The 16,166-nt window shown below is 46.2% G+C and overlaps 1 protein-coding gene across 1 annotated transcript in view; it reads left to right on the top strand.

Moving 5' to 3' along the window:
• Positions 1-16,166, top strand: part of HTT (huntingtin) — a 427,987-nt gene that overhangs the window by 91,633 nt on the left and 320,188 nt on the right. Inside the window, exons 7-9 of the mRNA XM_082256463.1 lie at positions 5,459-5,600; positions 6,558-6,736; positions 8,121-8,325. Of these exons, the coding sequence (XP_082112589.1) occupies positions 5,459-5,600; positions 6,558-6,736; positions 8,121-8,325 (526 nt within the window). The remainder of the gene's footprint in view (positions 1-5,458; positions 5,601-6,557; positions 6,737-8,120; positions 8,326-16,166) is intronic.

The raw sequence follows: 16,166 nt of genomic DNA, 5'->3' as shown, positions 1-16,166 counted from the left end.
TCCCAGGAATCAATGCGACGGCACCGGCCCCGCTCGTCACTTCCGGGTTACGCCGCATTCCCCTGCTAAACAGCTTCTGGGCATGCCCAGAAGCTGTTTAGGAATGCCGCGCCGGAAGTGACGAAAGGGGCCGGTGCGGCGCATTCTGGGAGAAGAAGACGCGGAAGAAGACGCAGAAGAGGACCGCGCCGGCTTCAGCTGCCCACAAGAGAGATGGAAACGCTGTGGAAGAAATTTTATAAGTAAGTATTTCTTCTAAAAGGTAAGTGCGAACCCGGACAGATCAGAGGCTAGCCATTGTGGAATGTGCTAGCCCTGACTGTCCCGGGGGTATGTTCATTAAAAAATGACATCTGTGCCCGAAACTCCGCTTTAATAGTTCGTTTAGAGAACCTTTTCATTATATGCTAATTTTTTGAGATAGGAATTTTAGTTTTTCATGAGCTGTATGCCAAAATCATCAATATTAAAACAATAAAAGGCTTGCACTACTTCAATTGTGTGTAATGAATCTAAAATATATGAAAGTCTAATGTTTATCAGTACATTACAGAAAATAATGAACTTTATCACAATATGCTAATTTTTTGAGAGGGACCTGTACATCAAAGTATTACCTCTCACAAGCAGTTTCATATGCTAAAAACAGCTCTTTAACATTAACACCTTTGCGCCTAAGGGTAAAACAAATCTTAATGCCCAAGTCCAATTTTGCAACTTTGACACGTTAGTAAAACCGTACATATCAGCACAACTACATTGTGCATCCAGGTGGATAATACCTTGATTTTTTCAGGACAAATTGGGCTTTCATTTGGTGGTAAATGGTAATGGGTAACTCCTTTTTTTTTTTTTTTCCCCCTAAGGAAAACTGGCCCAAAATAACTGTATTTCTTGCTACTACCATAACCTACCACCAAAGAACAACCTAACATAAACTCTCCTGCCCCCATGATTGCAGCGATACCACATATGTGTATGTTAGTTGTTGTTTTTTTTTTTTTCTTATCCTGCCTAACACACTGATACTGATACTAATTAAAAAAAAAAGACAAATCCTCTCCAGAAAATTCATATAATGTATCTGTCTCATCAGAAAACGGCGGAGGGCGGGCTTTAGTGACTGATCACTGTGATAGCCAATCAGAGGCTATCACAGCGATCAGGTGACTCTGAATCAAACGCTCCAGGTCCTGATCGTTAGAACGGGGCTCTCGGTGAGACCCCGGTCTCTGTGCTGGGACCGCGACGTGTGGTGCACTCCCAGCACCAAGGGAAATATGCGGCCCAAAGGGAAAAAGCCCAGTTCAGTGGGGCCACATATTTGTGTATGGTTGGCACGAAGGGGGTTAATAAGGGTCAGAAGATGAGCTGCCTCACTTTACATTAATGTTGAAAATAATTGGCTTAGATATCTGAAATCTCATCTAAAGCTAAAGGCTGGCTATCTTCCTCTTTCTCTTTGAACTGTCCAAGTCCAAATGACCAAGATCTGTCAGCTTCAATAGAGGGCAGACTTGATGTGCTGTGTATTATATGGGAGTCTTGGATGAGGCTCAAGATTAATGTACAAAATCATGTAATACCCTGGGGGTGTAATAATGTAATATTGGCGTCTGATTTATTTTTTACATGTTATTCATCATATAACTGAATACTCTTAAATATCCTTACACCTAAATAAATATAATCTTCATTTTATTTCATTCATTTGATTTGTAATCTGTTTTTTCTTTTCTTTCTTTCTTTTTTTTATGAGTAGTTTAAAATATATCTAAAGGCAAAACTTTTTTTTTTTGTTAAGTTTTGGTTAGAGTGGAGATGGATTAGAACACTTGTCGGGTTTTAATTGCTAACTGTGTCCCCGCTAAGGAGATTCATCCTTTCTGTTTGTCCTGTTTACCATTATCATTGAAAGTGAAAGAAAATCTAAAATTTTGGGTTGTCTCCAGAAAAGTAATATAAGGGAAATCTTCCAATGGTGACACGAGTTCTGGTGACCTGGTGGTCCCCAAGGAATTCTTTTCTTTTGCAGGGATTTCTCTCACTTCCTGTTTTGGCTCTGGGACAGAAAGTGAAGTGAAATCTCTGCAATTGGACACAAATAGTGGGAAAAAAAAAAAAAAAATCTGACAAGGATTATACCAGGCATGTCCAACCTGCGGCCAAGAAACACAGGCAATGCGGCCCACTGCCCCCTGACAATTTTTTATTTTTTTGCTGGGGAGGAAGGAAGTTGAGTCGGGGGCAGGCCACAGCAACTTCCAACTAACTGTAGGCGGAGGCTGCCTTGGAGGAGAGGGGAGGGGAAGACGAGCGCGGCCAGATTACAAACAGAGCGGGGATCTCCTGCTTACCTTGCGGTCACTGTCATATGAAGCCCCGCCTCCTGGATCGGCTCCAATGATAGACAGCACATTGGTGACATCTATCATAGGAGCCGGTCCAGGAGGCAGGACTTTGTATGACAGCGGTCGCCGGGTAAGCGGGAGTTCCCCGCTCTGTGTAATCAAGCGGTTCTCCTCTCTCTTCATTGCAGACTGCATTGGATGGGCGCGCACTGGTGAAGCTACATTGGATGGGCACGGTTTAGGCTGCAATGGATGGGTACACACTAGGCTGCAAGTGCCGTGCAATCTCCCTAGACTAAGGATGTCTGCAGTCAGTGACAGAGCCGCCTACTTCCTGTATAGTTCTGGCTCTGTCACAGGCAGAGTGATATGAAATCCATACAGGAAGCAGCGGCTCTGCTCTCTACTGCAGTAAACCTCCATATACTGATTGCATTTCATTTTATCATCCTCTAGTGGTGTTAAATTAGTGCTGGGGGACAGGGCGTGGCGGCGCGGGAAGGGCACGGCAGCGTTTTATTACTTGTATACCTTAACTATAGTATATATTTTACATGCGGCCCGATAAAATTTCTCTACACTCAATGTGGCCCAGAGAAGCCAAAAGGTTGGACACCCATGGATTATACCCTCCCCTTATTCTGTCCAAAATAAAAAATAAGTTTTGCCTCTAATTTACTTTAAAATATTTTAAATTGAAATGAAATGGCTTGGGGCCAACTTTTGGTTTCCAATGTCTAAAGGGCCATACACACTATAAGATTTTCTGAAGACTTTTTCCTTCAGATTTACCTTTTCTATGTAGTACAAGGGCCTGCCAGATTGCATACAAATTGAAAGTGTTTAGGTTTAACCTCATATTATATGGTTTTGGTAAATCTAAAGGAAAAAGTCTTCAGAAAATCTTATAGTGTGTATGGCCCATAAGTAGAACTTTTACTAGGTTTGGATAGAGCAGGAAAAATGTTTAATTATGTCTGGGGCCGTCTTGGGGGGATATCCCAATGGGGGTGTCTTACAGGGTCACAACAGCTATAAAACGTTTTATTTTTCCAAAATCGGAAAGAGGAAAAGCCCCAGCCGCAGTTAGACTTTATCTATGTCCCTATTCTGGATTTTTCTTATTTTGTCCTGTTTTGGTGACACAGTTTTCACTGGGAAGAAATGTGAGGGGGAATTTCGCCAACAGGGCTACAATATATTCTGATAGAGGTTATAACACTTTCCCATTTTGTCCATAGTTAACAAAGTTTTGGCTAATGGTTACACTTGTGTTTTTCTTCTATATAAACCTTTTTAAATATTGTCCATATATGTGTGACATTAGAATATTAGGGATCCCATATTCTTCCAGGAGGGTCCATTTTAAAGAGAACCTGCCTGGCCCACTGTTGCCACCCCAGCAGAGTCTCATAACTTCTGAAGGCTGGTTCTGACTGACACTCCTAAGCTTTTAGGAAGAATGTATTTGGTAAAATCACCACAGTGACTGCCCAGCGCTAGCACTGCACCCTGGAGTTGGGCAGCTTTTAGTATTGGCTGGAAACTAAAAAGGTGACAGCTATGCCAACAGAAGGGCATATGAAGAAATATATGTTTGTGTGAAAAGCCTCAGATAGAATCTGCTTAGTCCTGCATATTCCCGCCTAGGAGTGTCCTTTCAATTGCGGTAGCGCTGAATGGGTTCCATGTGTGTTGAGCAGCATCCACTTTATACACCAAAACGTGCATGCTTACTGTCAACTTCTCACGTACCTGACTGATGAGCCCAATAGTGCAGAGGAAGGCCTCCCTTACGTATCTGATTCTCGGCCCCTGGTAGAGCAGACCGGTGGCATGTGAGAGCAGAATGGTATGAGGGCCTGGCGGGTCAGCTGTTGGGTGGGCAGCTCCAAGGTCCCAGATGCTTTAAAAGGAGACAACCAGCAGTTATGAGGATCCCAACAGCAAGCAGGCAGGCAGAAGGACGGAACGTCCGAGTCCACTCTCAATCTGGGGGCTCACAGGCAAACAAATCAGTTCACAGGCCGGGTCAACAACAGGTGGGCGGCGTGGAATCCAAAGGAGCATGCAGGTTCAAGGTCAGAGGGGAGCTGAGGTCAGGTGCAGGCAGAAAGCAAGGGAAGTCTAAAGTCAAGCCGTGTCGTACAGGAGATCAATCACAGAAATAGGTAAACAGGAACAGGGGTCACAGGAAGCTGCAGATCAGACAGCAAAGACATAATGCTGCTGAGGAGTTTAAATAGAACAGCCTGTTGCCAATTACTGCAATTAGTCTGCAGACTCTGCACTAAGTTAACCCTTAGGTAGCAGACCCATGACACTTAGTTCAAACATACATGTAAATAGATAAATATAATACTTTATAGCCAAAGTTTATGGAAACCTGATCACCACACCTACACTATAACCAAGGGTATGTGGACACCCTTCATAATTATTAGTTTCAGTTGTGTCCAGTGAAGGGTACTGGTAATTCTACAGCATACATTTTAGACAGTTGTGTGCTTCGAACCTGTGGGAACAGTTTGGGGAAGCCCCTTAGCATGGCTCTGCCCCAATAGACCAAGCCATCTCCATAAAGTTTTTAATGGGTTTGAGGAGAAACTTGACTAGCCCAAACAGAGCCCTTACCTCAACTCCACTGAAAACCTGTGAGATGAATTGGATCAGCATTTGGGAGCCAGTTATTTATGTCTGTGAGGTCAGGTTCTGATGTTAGGCCAACACTCCAAGATCTTGAGGAAAGCCTTCCTAGAAGAGCAAAGGCTGTCAAGGCTACAAAGGGGAGCTAACTTCATTCTAATGACCATGGGTTTGAAATTTGGATGTCCACCAAACCCATGGTCAGGTGTCCACAAACCTTTGGCCATATTGTGAAATATTTTGTATAGAAGATCTTTGGATCTCTTGGATCGTGTGTCACTACAATCTAATGTCTGTAGGTGACTTTTGAAAAACAAATGTCAAAGAAGAGCACATTTCTCAGTTATCAGGCACAGCGCTTAGAAAGATCATTTTATATAGTATTATGTCAATAGAAGGATTTTGTTCTTTTTTTAATGTTTTGTTATGTTGTGTAATCCTTGTGTGTGTATATATTACAGGTTCTACTAAAAGCTTTTGTAGCCAATCTAAAATCAAGTTCGCCTGCAATCCGCCGCACAGCAGCTGGTTCTGCCGTCCAAATCTGCCAGCATTCCCGGAGAACGCAGTATTTCTACACGTGGCTTCTCAACGTCCTCTTGGGTAAACTTCCACAGAGACTTACTTATTGTAGGACAACACAGAGGAGCATGCAGAATATTAAAATAGCGCCTGTGTACACAGGCTTTTGTTTGTGTCAGAATTGCTTTTCTCTCCATACAAGTCATCAGGAATATCAAAACTACTTGATGCAGCTTAGTACGTAGTCAACTGCAGGTCCTAAGAACTGGGCTCGTTTTTAAGGATTTACGCTCATGACTGTAAATTTTTATATAGAGACTGTTTACTGCCTAGGGATCCAGTCAGTGAAGATTCACAGCCATCTTTCCACTGCGCCACCCATGCTGCACTTTTTGAATGGTCCTGTAGTCTTCTGAGACCTGTGATGTGTCCCCAAAGGCTGTGTGGTAGGGAGGAGGCAACTTCTGCGTGGATCGCCATGGCGAATCAATCCTGTCAAAACTAGGATTCTGCTCACGAACTCCCTCCCCCCACCACCCCAAAAAACTGCTAATTGATAAAGAGGAGGGGTGTAGATTGGGTGAAGTTATGCTTTGGGTGAGTAGTGTGCCTTTGTGCTGGTGTGTCCTTGATTAGCAGAAATCTTCCTCCTTCAATGCCTGCCCGTACCGCTGTAATCTACTGGTGCAGCAGGGGTTAAAAGAACTAAGGGGGCTTACATAGGTACTCCTCAAGATTGCCTGACTATGCCCAACCTTTCCTCCTAGCTGAACTATAGCTTCTATGAATGAAACACAATATATTGAGGACGGGCAGATGATTAAAAGGTCTGCCTCCTCCACTAGCTGTTTGCCTTGAGTTGGGCTTTAAGTTTGGCTTTAAGGGGACACAGACATTGGGGTGTACATTTGGAACCCGTATTCCTTTTGCAGTTCGGGATTGTTTGAACCTTTGTATAATTATCCGATTCACTTTAACTAACACAGCCCAGTGATTTGAATTGCAGATGTTTCACTCTTGCTTATCTAAACTCTGCAGGTCTTCTTATTCCTGTTGAGGATGAACAGCCAACTCTTTTAATCTTGGGAGTCTTATTAACACTACGCTACCTAATCCCATTACTACAACAACAAGTGAAAGACACCAGTCTGAAAGGCAGCTTTGGAGTTACTCGAAAAGAAGCCGAAATATCTCCATCTCAAGAGCAGCTAACACAGGTATTCATCAATACCTTGTTTCATGGCAAGCAAAGAATGTCACCCACCCTTTACTGTTTTTTAAAATATGCATTTTGCTGTATTTCATGACATGCTATTGGGCAACCAGATTAGAAGAGGTCAAATATGGCGGGAGTTGTCTGCAAATTTTGGAACAAGCTGCTTGCATGCTGGGATGCACTGTGATACTTGTTTAACCACTTGCCGCCCACCCGCAGTAGTTGTACTGTGGGCTGGTGGCAGTTGCAGGCTGGGTAAGGTACTGCCACGTTGTGGCCTTTCTGCTGGGTTTGGCACGCACTTGCGCACGACCCATGTTCTGATTGGACACAGCCCAAGTTTTGCAGCTTTTTTCAGCCAATGATTTTGGTCAGCTGATCAGCTGTGGCCAATAACACACATTTCTGTATTTACAGTTGCACAGAACTCTGTGTTCAAGGAACAGCGATTTGGCTGTTTTGGGGGGAAAAAAGACAGTAAAGTAAAGCAGCACATTGTACACACATTACACGTTGTTAGGCACTTGATTAACCCTTTAATTACCCCTAGATGTTAACCCCTTCCCAGTCAATGTCATTAGTACAATGTCGGTGTACAGTGTTATCCCTGTATTAGTGTCACTAGCGATGTCAGTGTCACGTTAGTGACCCTCCCAGATAGTGTCTTAGCGCCAAATTGCCTGCCACCCTATCAGTCACACTAGAAGTCATTGATCACCACCATTACAGTATAGCATCTATAGCTACGTATGTTCCAGTATACATACAATAGTTTGTAGACACTATAACTTTCACACAAACCAATTCATTAACACTTATTGGTATTTTTTTTTTTTTACCATAGACATGTAGCAGAATACATTTTGGCATAAATGTATCAATAAATTGTATTTTCTTTTTTATTGGATTTTTTTTTTTTTTTTAATAGCAGAAATGATAGTGCTTTTTGCAAAATCCTAGTTTGTTTTTTTTATATCCCAAAAAAATAAAAACACAATGGTGAGCAAAAAACAGAAAAAGAAAGCTCCATTTATGTGAAAAAAAAGATAAAAATTTAGTTTGGGTACAGTATTGAATGACCGCACAATTACCAGTTAAAGTAGAGCAGTGCTGAACAGCAAAAATGCTGTGGTCATAAAGGGGGTAAAACCTTCCAGAGCTGAAGTGGTTATTGTTGCCTGTATCCTACATGTGAGCTCTGCTCCTTCTACTATGCAGATAATTGATAGTTGGGTCGCTCACAGGAAGATTGTCCAATGATTTTGAAAATCTCCCTGCATGATTAAAAACCCATAGAAGATCATGACAATTCAGAAAGGATCACTTGGACTATGTATGGACACCTGAAGTGAGTGATTGACTCATGTTTTTTTTTTTTTCCCCAGGTTTATGAACTGACGTTATATTTTACTCAGCACAGAGATCACAATGTGGTGACAGGTGCTCTGGAGCTGCTGCAGCAGATATTCAGGACTCCTCCTATTGAGCTGCTCCATGTCCTGACATCTTCTGGAAGCATTCAGCATATCAGCATTTGTCGGGATGAGTCTCAGAGCCGCAGCCGCAGTGGTAGCATTGTGGAGCTCATAGGCAAGTTATCTGTGGTGTTCATATTAAAATGCTGAATGCCCTTTAAAATTATCGGCAATATAAAAAGACTCCAATTGTCAGTATGGGCGGTCTCGGGTTACAAACATCCGACTTGTAAACGGAGGGAGACAACAGGTAGTAAGTGGAAATCCACCCCTAGGAAGAGAAACTCACTCCTGTAAGAGTTCTCATGGGGAAAAAAGGTGTCTCCACTGAAGCTTTATCACCAATCCTTACTTTTCAACAACCCAGAATTTTAAAATCCAATTGTCCTATGAACAGAAAGTGAGGTGAAAGTGTTGGAACAGGGGTACAGACAGCAAAACAAATTATAGAGGGGTGTTAACCCTTCCCTATGCTATCCAAAAAACCCTAAAAAAATTTTTTTTTTTGGCTGGAGCTACACTTTAAAAAATGTACCTTTCTCTTACGTTCTCCGACAGTCGCCGCCTCTTCATATTCGTCACTAATGGGGTTATTGACCTTTGCTCCGTAGGAGTAGCTAGGCAACAGAATATATTAATATCAAAGCTTTTAGCATATCCCACCCCCAGGGGGTGGTCCCCTCAGTCAATACCTCCTTGCTTCCTGCATACCAACTCAGTTTCATATGCCTAGCTCAGGAGTACGCAGGCTGTTTCTGTGCTGGGGCTCTTAGTCTCAGCCACTTTTCTCTTTTTTGATTTTATTTGAAGTTTTTTCTCTTTCTTTTACTTAGCTGTTTATTTCCAGCATTAGTTAGTTCTTCTGATGAAGATGATCGTGCGGAGCTGGGTCTCAGTCTGGCCACCCTGGATCCCAGGGCTCAGGGCCATGGGCTTCCCAGCCTGCCATCGAGCGTTCAGCTTAGGTTTTGCCCTGGCACATTGAACGACCCATCCCTGTTCGCTGCAGGGATGCAATCGGTGAGGTAGCTACCTCACTGGACGCCATTGCGGTTTCGCACCGCAACTCCACTGCGTCATGCTTGCGACACTCACTGTCCTCTGTACTGCGGTTTGGTCGCTGGAGCAGGCTCCCCACGCCATCCGGACTGGTAAGTGTATCTCTATGTGGGGACCTGTCTTTTGGGTGTCAGTCTGGGACTGTGTGACCCTGCATGTCTGTGTGACTGCTGTGCTCCCTGTCAGCTCCTGTGTGCACTTGCTGCCTGTGTGTGGGCTGTGAGGGGGGGGGCTCTCCCGCTCTGCTGGGTGTCATATGAAGCAGTAAGATTTTAGACATGCTGTGCGGCGATCTGCCATTTTTCTGGGGCAAAAATTATGGTGGCAGGTCCTGTGAGGTACTGCACACGTTTTTGGCGCCAAACACCGCCATTTTGAGCGGCGATCGATCCCACATGTCAGCGCCATGTTCTCTTTGCCCAGGGTTTTGTCCTCAGCCGAGCGGCCATGTTTGTGTAGCCTTGCAGAGGCTTCATAGGGGCGGTCAGTCTTGCATCACTTCCTTTTCCTCTGGGACAGCGATCGGTGCAGCAGCCTGTGTGAGCTCTCCAGGTTTTATATCTCTTTTTTTCCTGTATTCCTTGCCCAGTTTCTTATCCCTGTGGGGGTCAGTGTGTTCAGTGGGTGCGGTGGGCAGCGCTCGCCGCGATCTTAAAGGGGCAGTACCCTTTATTAATTTTTTGCTGGGGCATGGATTCTCAGGATTGCAAGTTTCCTCCCACCCTGGTGGGGGGCCAAGGGGCTGCTGCTTCCCCCGAGGGGGCTGATCTGGCCACTATTGTGGCTAACTTAGCTGCTCAGGTGCAGATGCTGGTGGCTGATCGATCCACAAAACGTCCCAGGGTGTCTATTTCCTCTGATTCGGAGGGCGATGGGGCTGCTATGGCTGGAGTGCCCTTCTCAGGGTCTCACTCATCCCTGGACCTTGTGGTGTCCGACGGGGAGGCTGAGGTGGAAGGGGTTGATAATTCTCCCCCTGGCTCGTCTGAAGAGCTTGCACTCATGGATGAGTTGGTTGCTTCTATCAAGCAAACACTGCATTTGCAGGATGAACCATGTCCTCCTGCTTTGATGTCCTCTTATGGGACGCAGAGGAAACGCAAAACATCGCAGGTTTTTCCTTGCTCTACGGAATTTCAGCGCGTGGTTGATGAGCAATGGCACAATTTAAAAAAGCCTTTTGCTGTGCCGAGTAGATTCAAGCTGCGTTATCCCTTTACACCGGCTAATGATGAGCGTTGGTGTGTACCGCCTCAGGTGGATCACGCGGTGGCGATTTTGAATAAATCAACTGCGATCCCTGCTGAGGATACCCCGGTGTTCCGGCACCTGACGGACAGGAGATTGGAATCTCTGGCCCGTCATGCTTATACGGTTGCTGGCTCTATGCTGAAGCCTATTTTTGCTTCCATTATGGCAGCCCAGGCTATTGCGGATTGGACGCAGGTGCTCAGGCGCACTCTGGTGGCTGACTCTGCCCCGCCGACAACTTTGGCTATGGTGGATCAGATTCATCAGGGTGTCATGTATTTGTGTGATGCGGACTTGGATATGGTCCCTTTGGCGGCGCGCCTTTCTAGTGTGGCGGTCTTGAACCGTCGCCTGATATGGTTGAAATGTTGGTCGGTTGACCAATCTTCTCGCAAGACTCTGGCAAATTTGCCCTACTCGGGATCCCGCCTTTTTGGCAAATCTTTGGATACCCTGATAAAGGGTATTTCTGGGGGTAAGAGCACTCTCTTGCCCCAATCTAACAAGAATAAGTTTGTTCGCGGTAAGAAGAATGCTTCGTTTAGGCCCTCTCAGGGGTCCTTTCGTGCCTTTCGGTCACACTATAAGGGCAAGCTCTTCAAAGGCCAAGGCTCCCAGAAGAAGCCGTGGGCGGGTAAGCAGAAGTCCGGCCAGTCCGGATCCGCTGCCCATAACAATGCGGCCTGAAGGGGCGCCCTCACCCGTTTCTGGGGTGGGGGGACGTTTGCTCGGTTTTCTTCAACCCTGGCTGGACCGCCTCCGGGACAGGTGGGTTCAGGAAATCGTTCGATCTGGATACAAGATCGAGTTTCTCTCTCGGCCGGCGGGCAGATTTTTCCCCTCAAACTTTCAGCTGACTCCGGAGTGCTTGCAGGATCTGCACCTGACGGTGCGGGACCTGCGGGCCCAGGGAGTGGTGGTTCCTGTGCCTCATCGGGACAGATTTCGGGGGTTCTATTCCAATCTGTTCACTGTGCCCAGAAAGGAGGGCAAAGTACGTCCGATTCTGGACTTGAAAGCTCTGAACCGCTTTGTGCGGGTTCGCAAGTTTCGCATGGAATCCCTGAGCTCGATGGTGGCTGCCCTGGTTCCTGGGGAATTCATGGCCTCCATCGACTTGAAGGATGCGTACCTACACATCCCCATTTTAGAGGGTCACCAGAGGTACCTTCGTTTTGCCATTGCGGAGGGTCATTATCAATTCGTGGCGTTACCCTTCGGTCTCGCTTTGGCTCCGCGGGTTTTCACCAAGGTGCTTGCGCCGGTTCTGGCTTTACTGAGGGCCCAGGGCATTTCTGTCCTGGGGTATCTGGACGATATCCTGATTCGGTCCGCGACCAGACAGGGTCTGGTGAACGACCTGTCCATCACGATGCAGACTCTGCAGGAATTCGGCTGGACGATAAATTTTCCAAAATCGACGTTGTGTCCGTCGGTTCGTCTTCCCTACCTGGGGATGATTCTGGATTCTGTTCAAGCGAAGGTCTTCCTGCCGGAAGACAAGCTTCGGACACTTCAGTGCGAAGTCAGGTCTCTCAGGGACAATCAGTGCTCGTCCCTCCGGACGTGTATGAGGTGTCTGGGATTGATGGTTTCGGCCTTCGAGGCGATTCCCTTCGCCCAGTTTCACACACGGGAGCTTCAGGCGGAGGTCCTGGCCAAGTGGGACGGGCGTCCGCAATCTCTGGATCTGCGGCTGTCGTTAAGCCATCTCACCCGAAGGGGTCTTTTGTGGTGGCTCCAGTCCCCGGCGGTGTCGGGGGGGCAAGTCCTTTCGTCCTTTGTCGTGGACGGTGATTACCACGGATGCCAGCCTGTCGGGCTGGGGTGGTGTTCTGGGCGATTTGTCCGCCCAGGGAACTTGGTCGGAGGAGGAATCCTCCCTTCCGATCAACATTCTGGAATTGCGAGCGATATCTCTCTGTCTTCTGCGTTGGACGGACAGGCTTCAGGGCCGTCCAGTTCGGGTGCAGACTGACAATGCCACAGCGGTGGCCTACATCAACCACCAAGGGGGCACCAGGAGTGCCCGGGCGGCTTGGGAAGTAGCCGACATTCTGTCTTGGGCCGAGACGCACGTCCCGGCGATCTCTGCAGTTCACATTCCGGGGGTGGAAAACTGGCAGGCGGATTATCTGAGCCGCCAGACCCTGGACCAGGGGGAATGGTCCCTTCACCCGGATGTCTTCCAGATGTTATGCGCGAAGTGGGGGTCCCCAGATGTGGACCTGTTCGCGTCTCGTCTAAATCACAAGGTGGAAAGGTTCGTGGCAAGGATGCGTGATCCTCGGGCAGATGCCTCAGACGCGTTAGTGACGCCCTGGCATCAGTATCGTCTGATGTATGCCTTTCCACCGATTCAGCTGCTGTCCAGGTTCCTTCGCAAGTTGGCCTCGGAACCGAAAACGGTGATTCTGGTGGCACCGGACTGGCCTCGCCTGTCTTGGTACGCAGACCTCGTGAATCTGGCGGTCGACGCTCCGTGGCGTCTGCCTCTTCGAGCAGACCTTCTGTCTCAAGGGCCGATATTCCACCCTGCTTTACAGTCGCTGGCTTTAACGGCCTGGCTGTTGAAAGCCAGGTCCTGAAGGATAGGGGTCTCTCCCCTGAGGTCATTCCCACTTTGATCAAGGCCAGGAAGGCCTCTTCAGGGAAGATTTACTACCGTACTTGGAAGGCGTATTTTGCCTGGTGTGAGTCCAGGGGGTATTCCCCTCGCTCATACTCGGTATCGAGAGTGTTGGCTTTCCTTCAAACGGGTGTGGACCAGCGTTTGGCGTTGTCCACGATTAAGGGTCAGATTTCTGCGCTGGCCGTTCTTTTTCAACGTCCTGTGGCGTCTAACTCTTTGGTTAGCACCTTTGTTCAAGGGGTGCGACATTTGGTCCCTCCTAGGAGGGAGCCTTTGCCTCCATGGGATTTTAACCTTGTTCTGTCCGTGTTACAACATGCTCCTTTTGAGAATATCAGGGAGATCTCGTTGTCTTTGTTGTCCAAGAAGGTTGCCTTCTTAGTATCGATTACTTCGGTTTGCAGGGTGTCGGAGCTGGCGGCCTTGTCTTGCAAGTCTCCGTATTTGGTGATTCACTTGGATAAGGTGGTCTTGCGACCTAACCCATCTTTTCTTCCGAAGAGAATTTCTGAATTTCACCTCAATGAGGACATTGTCTTGCCTTCGCTTTGCGCGAAGCCTAAGCATCCGAAGGAGGTGGCTTTGCATTCCTTAGATGTTGTTCGGGCGATCAGGGTTTACCTGTCATCGACGAAATCCTTTCGCAAGTCGGATTCTCTCTTTGTCCTTCCTGAGGGACCTCGGAAGGGTATGGCGGCATCGGCTTCTACCATCGCCAAATGGATCAGACAGACCATTGAGCAGGCCTATGCTTTGAGGGGGAAGGTTCCTCCCGTGCCTGTGAAGGCGCACTCTACCAGATCTCTGAGTACGTCTTGGGCCTGTCATCATCGGGCTTCTGTGGCCCAGGTGTGTAAGGCGGCGACTTGGTCGTCCGTTCACACCTTCTCCAAATTTTACAAAGTGGATGTTCAGGCATCGGCAGATGCTTCTTTTGGCCGTAAAGTCCTTAGTGCGGCAGTGCCTTAGGGTCCCTTATTTGGGCCCTTGGCTGTTAGGGTGTTTTTACCCCTGAGTTACTTGTTTTTTCCTGGGTTGTTGCTCCTGTTGAGCAAGTTTTCCTGTTGCCCAGTTGGTTCTCTTACTTTGGTAATGTTCCTTTCTCTGATGTGGGTATTGCGTTGCTTTAGGCGCGGCTGCTGTTTTCCCACCCCTCATGTCTACACTGCTTTGGGACATCCCCATTAGTGACGAATATAAAGAGGCGGCGACTGTCGGAGGACGTAAGAGAAAACGGAATTTTTGTAAAATCTTACCTGTAAAATTCCTTTCTCTGAGTCCTCCGACAGTCGCCGCCCCCGCCCCTCTTTTGGGGTTTGTTTATATACTCTACTGCTATTCTACTGAAACTGAGTTTGTATGCAGGAAGCAAGGAGGTATTGACTGAGGGGACCACCCCCTGGGGGTGGGATATGCTAAAAGCTTTGATGATAATATATTCTGTTGCCTAGCTACTCCTACGGAGCAAAGGTCAATAACCCCATTAGTGACGAATATGAAGAGGCGGCGACTGTGGGAGGACTCAGAGAAAGGAATTTTACAGGTAAGATTTTACAAAAATTCAGTTTTTCCGGCTTCCAAACAAATTCGACTTGGGAACAAACATACAGTCCCTATCTTGTTTGTAACCCGGGGACTGCCTGTAGTTGCCACAAAGCGGGTTAAGTGTATTGCATCTAGCGCTTCTGGAACCTGCTGCCGTGTCCTCAATCTGCCCGAAATATAGAGCTTATAATATGGTTTTATAGCTCTTATAAACTCCAGTGGGTTCAATGTTTTATGAAATGAGAGAGGCATGGTTTGCCAGTCACCAGTGGTCAAGGCATCATAAGAAATGGTGGTAAAGAGGTGAGTAGTAAATACACAACCTGTTATTTTTTTCATTATTTTACGTTTTGATGAAAGTGGTTGTATGGCCTCTGTTCTTGAAGCACAATGTTCTCATCACTCCTGTCTTCCTAGAAAGCTTTTGTTCTAATGTCTCTTCTACAGTACAGACACTGGGGTCATGTTTTTTTTTTTTCTTTTTGCACAAAAATGGAAATAACATGCAAATGCCTTGCAGATATTATATCTGGTGGAAACCAGACCCAGGGACGCTTACACAATAAGACAAAATTTCTGAAAAGCTATTATAACTAAAGGGTATTCAAAAGTGAATACTGTCCCAAAATATTATTGTGTTAGTAGACATGTGCCTGGAGGATAGAATGAGCAGGGATAAAAATGATTTCTATACCTGCAATTAAACACATTGGGGGACATTTTTCAGTTCTGTAGCACAGCTAGGCAACGCTAAACAGGAACAGTGAGGCAGGTTTTAAGGCAAGATTTTATTCTACATGCTGCCTCGTTCATAAATTTCCCCTCAGCTGTGTCCAAATAAAATAAGCTCACCTTTTACAAAAAAAAATAATCACACACCTTTTTGCAGGTGTAAAAAAAAAAAAAAGAAAACATTACAATACAACACATTACATCACTTTCGAAGTTGTATTCTGTCTTACAAGACTTTTAATTAATTCATTTGTTTTCGATATGAGACTAGCATGCAAAGAAAAATGGACAATCCATCCATTCGATATTCTCATTGTTTGTACAAGACTTTACTACAATTGGAGAGTGCAATATCTGGTGCAGCTGTGACTGGACTTGAAGCAGTGCTTATGTCTATGGACCTCAAAGCGCATCAAAGTCTGACCAAAGTAGTGCAGGGACTCACAGATATGAACAGTTCCCATGGGAAATCATGGAGTAGGACTTGTCGTACGACTTTACAGTCCCAAGTGTGAAAGGGGCCCTAAGCTTTGACAATAAAAAAAAAAAAAACCTGGAAGCTGATTAATTTCTGCACCAGATTTTGCACTGTGATTAAACCACTATAATGTATTAGGAAATGTCATATTTTACATCAAGCTGATTGGCAAAGTGACAAAAGCTATGATGTGGCGCTAAACCCAACATAAACGTGCTTTGTGTCTTGCTGGAATGGATAAGAGCCCATTCAGACTAGT

Source organism: Pelophylax lessonae (assembly GCF_965119305.1).
Source record: "Pelophylax lessonae genome assembly, chromosome: 1".
NCBI classification, from domain to species: Eukaryota; Metazoa; Chordata; class Amphibia; order Anura; family Ranidae; genus Pelophylax; species Pelophylax lessonae.
The sequence above is the reverse complement of the archived record's forward strand: the minus strand, read 5'-3'. Positions and strand labels throughout refer to the sequence as shown.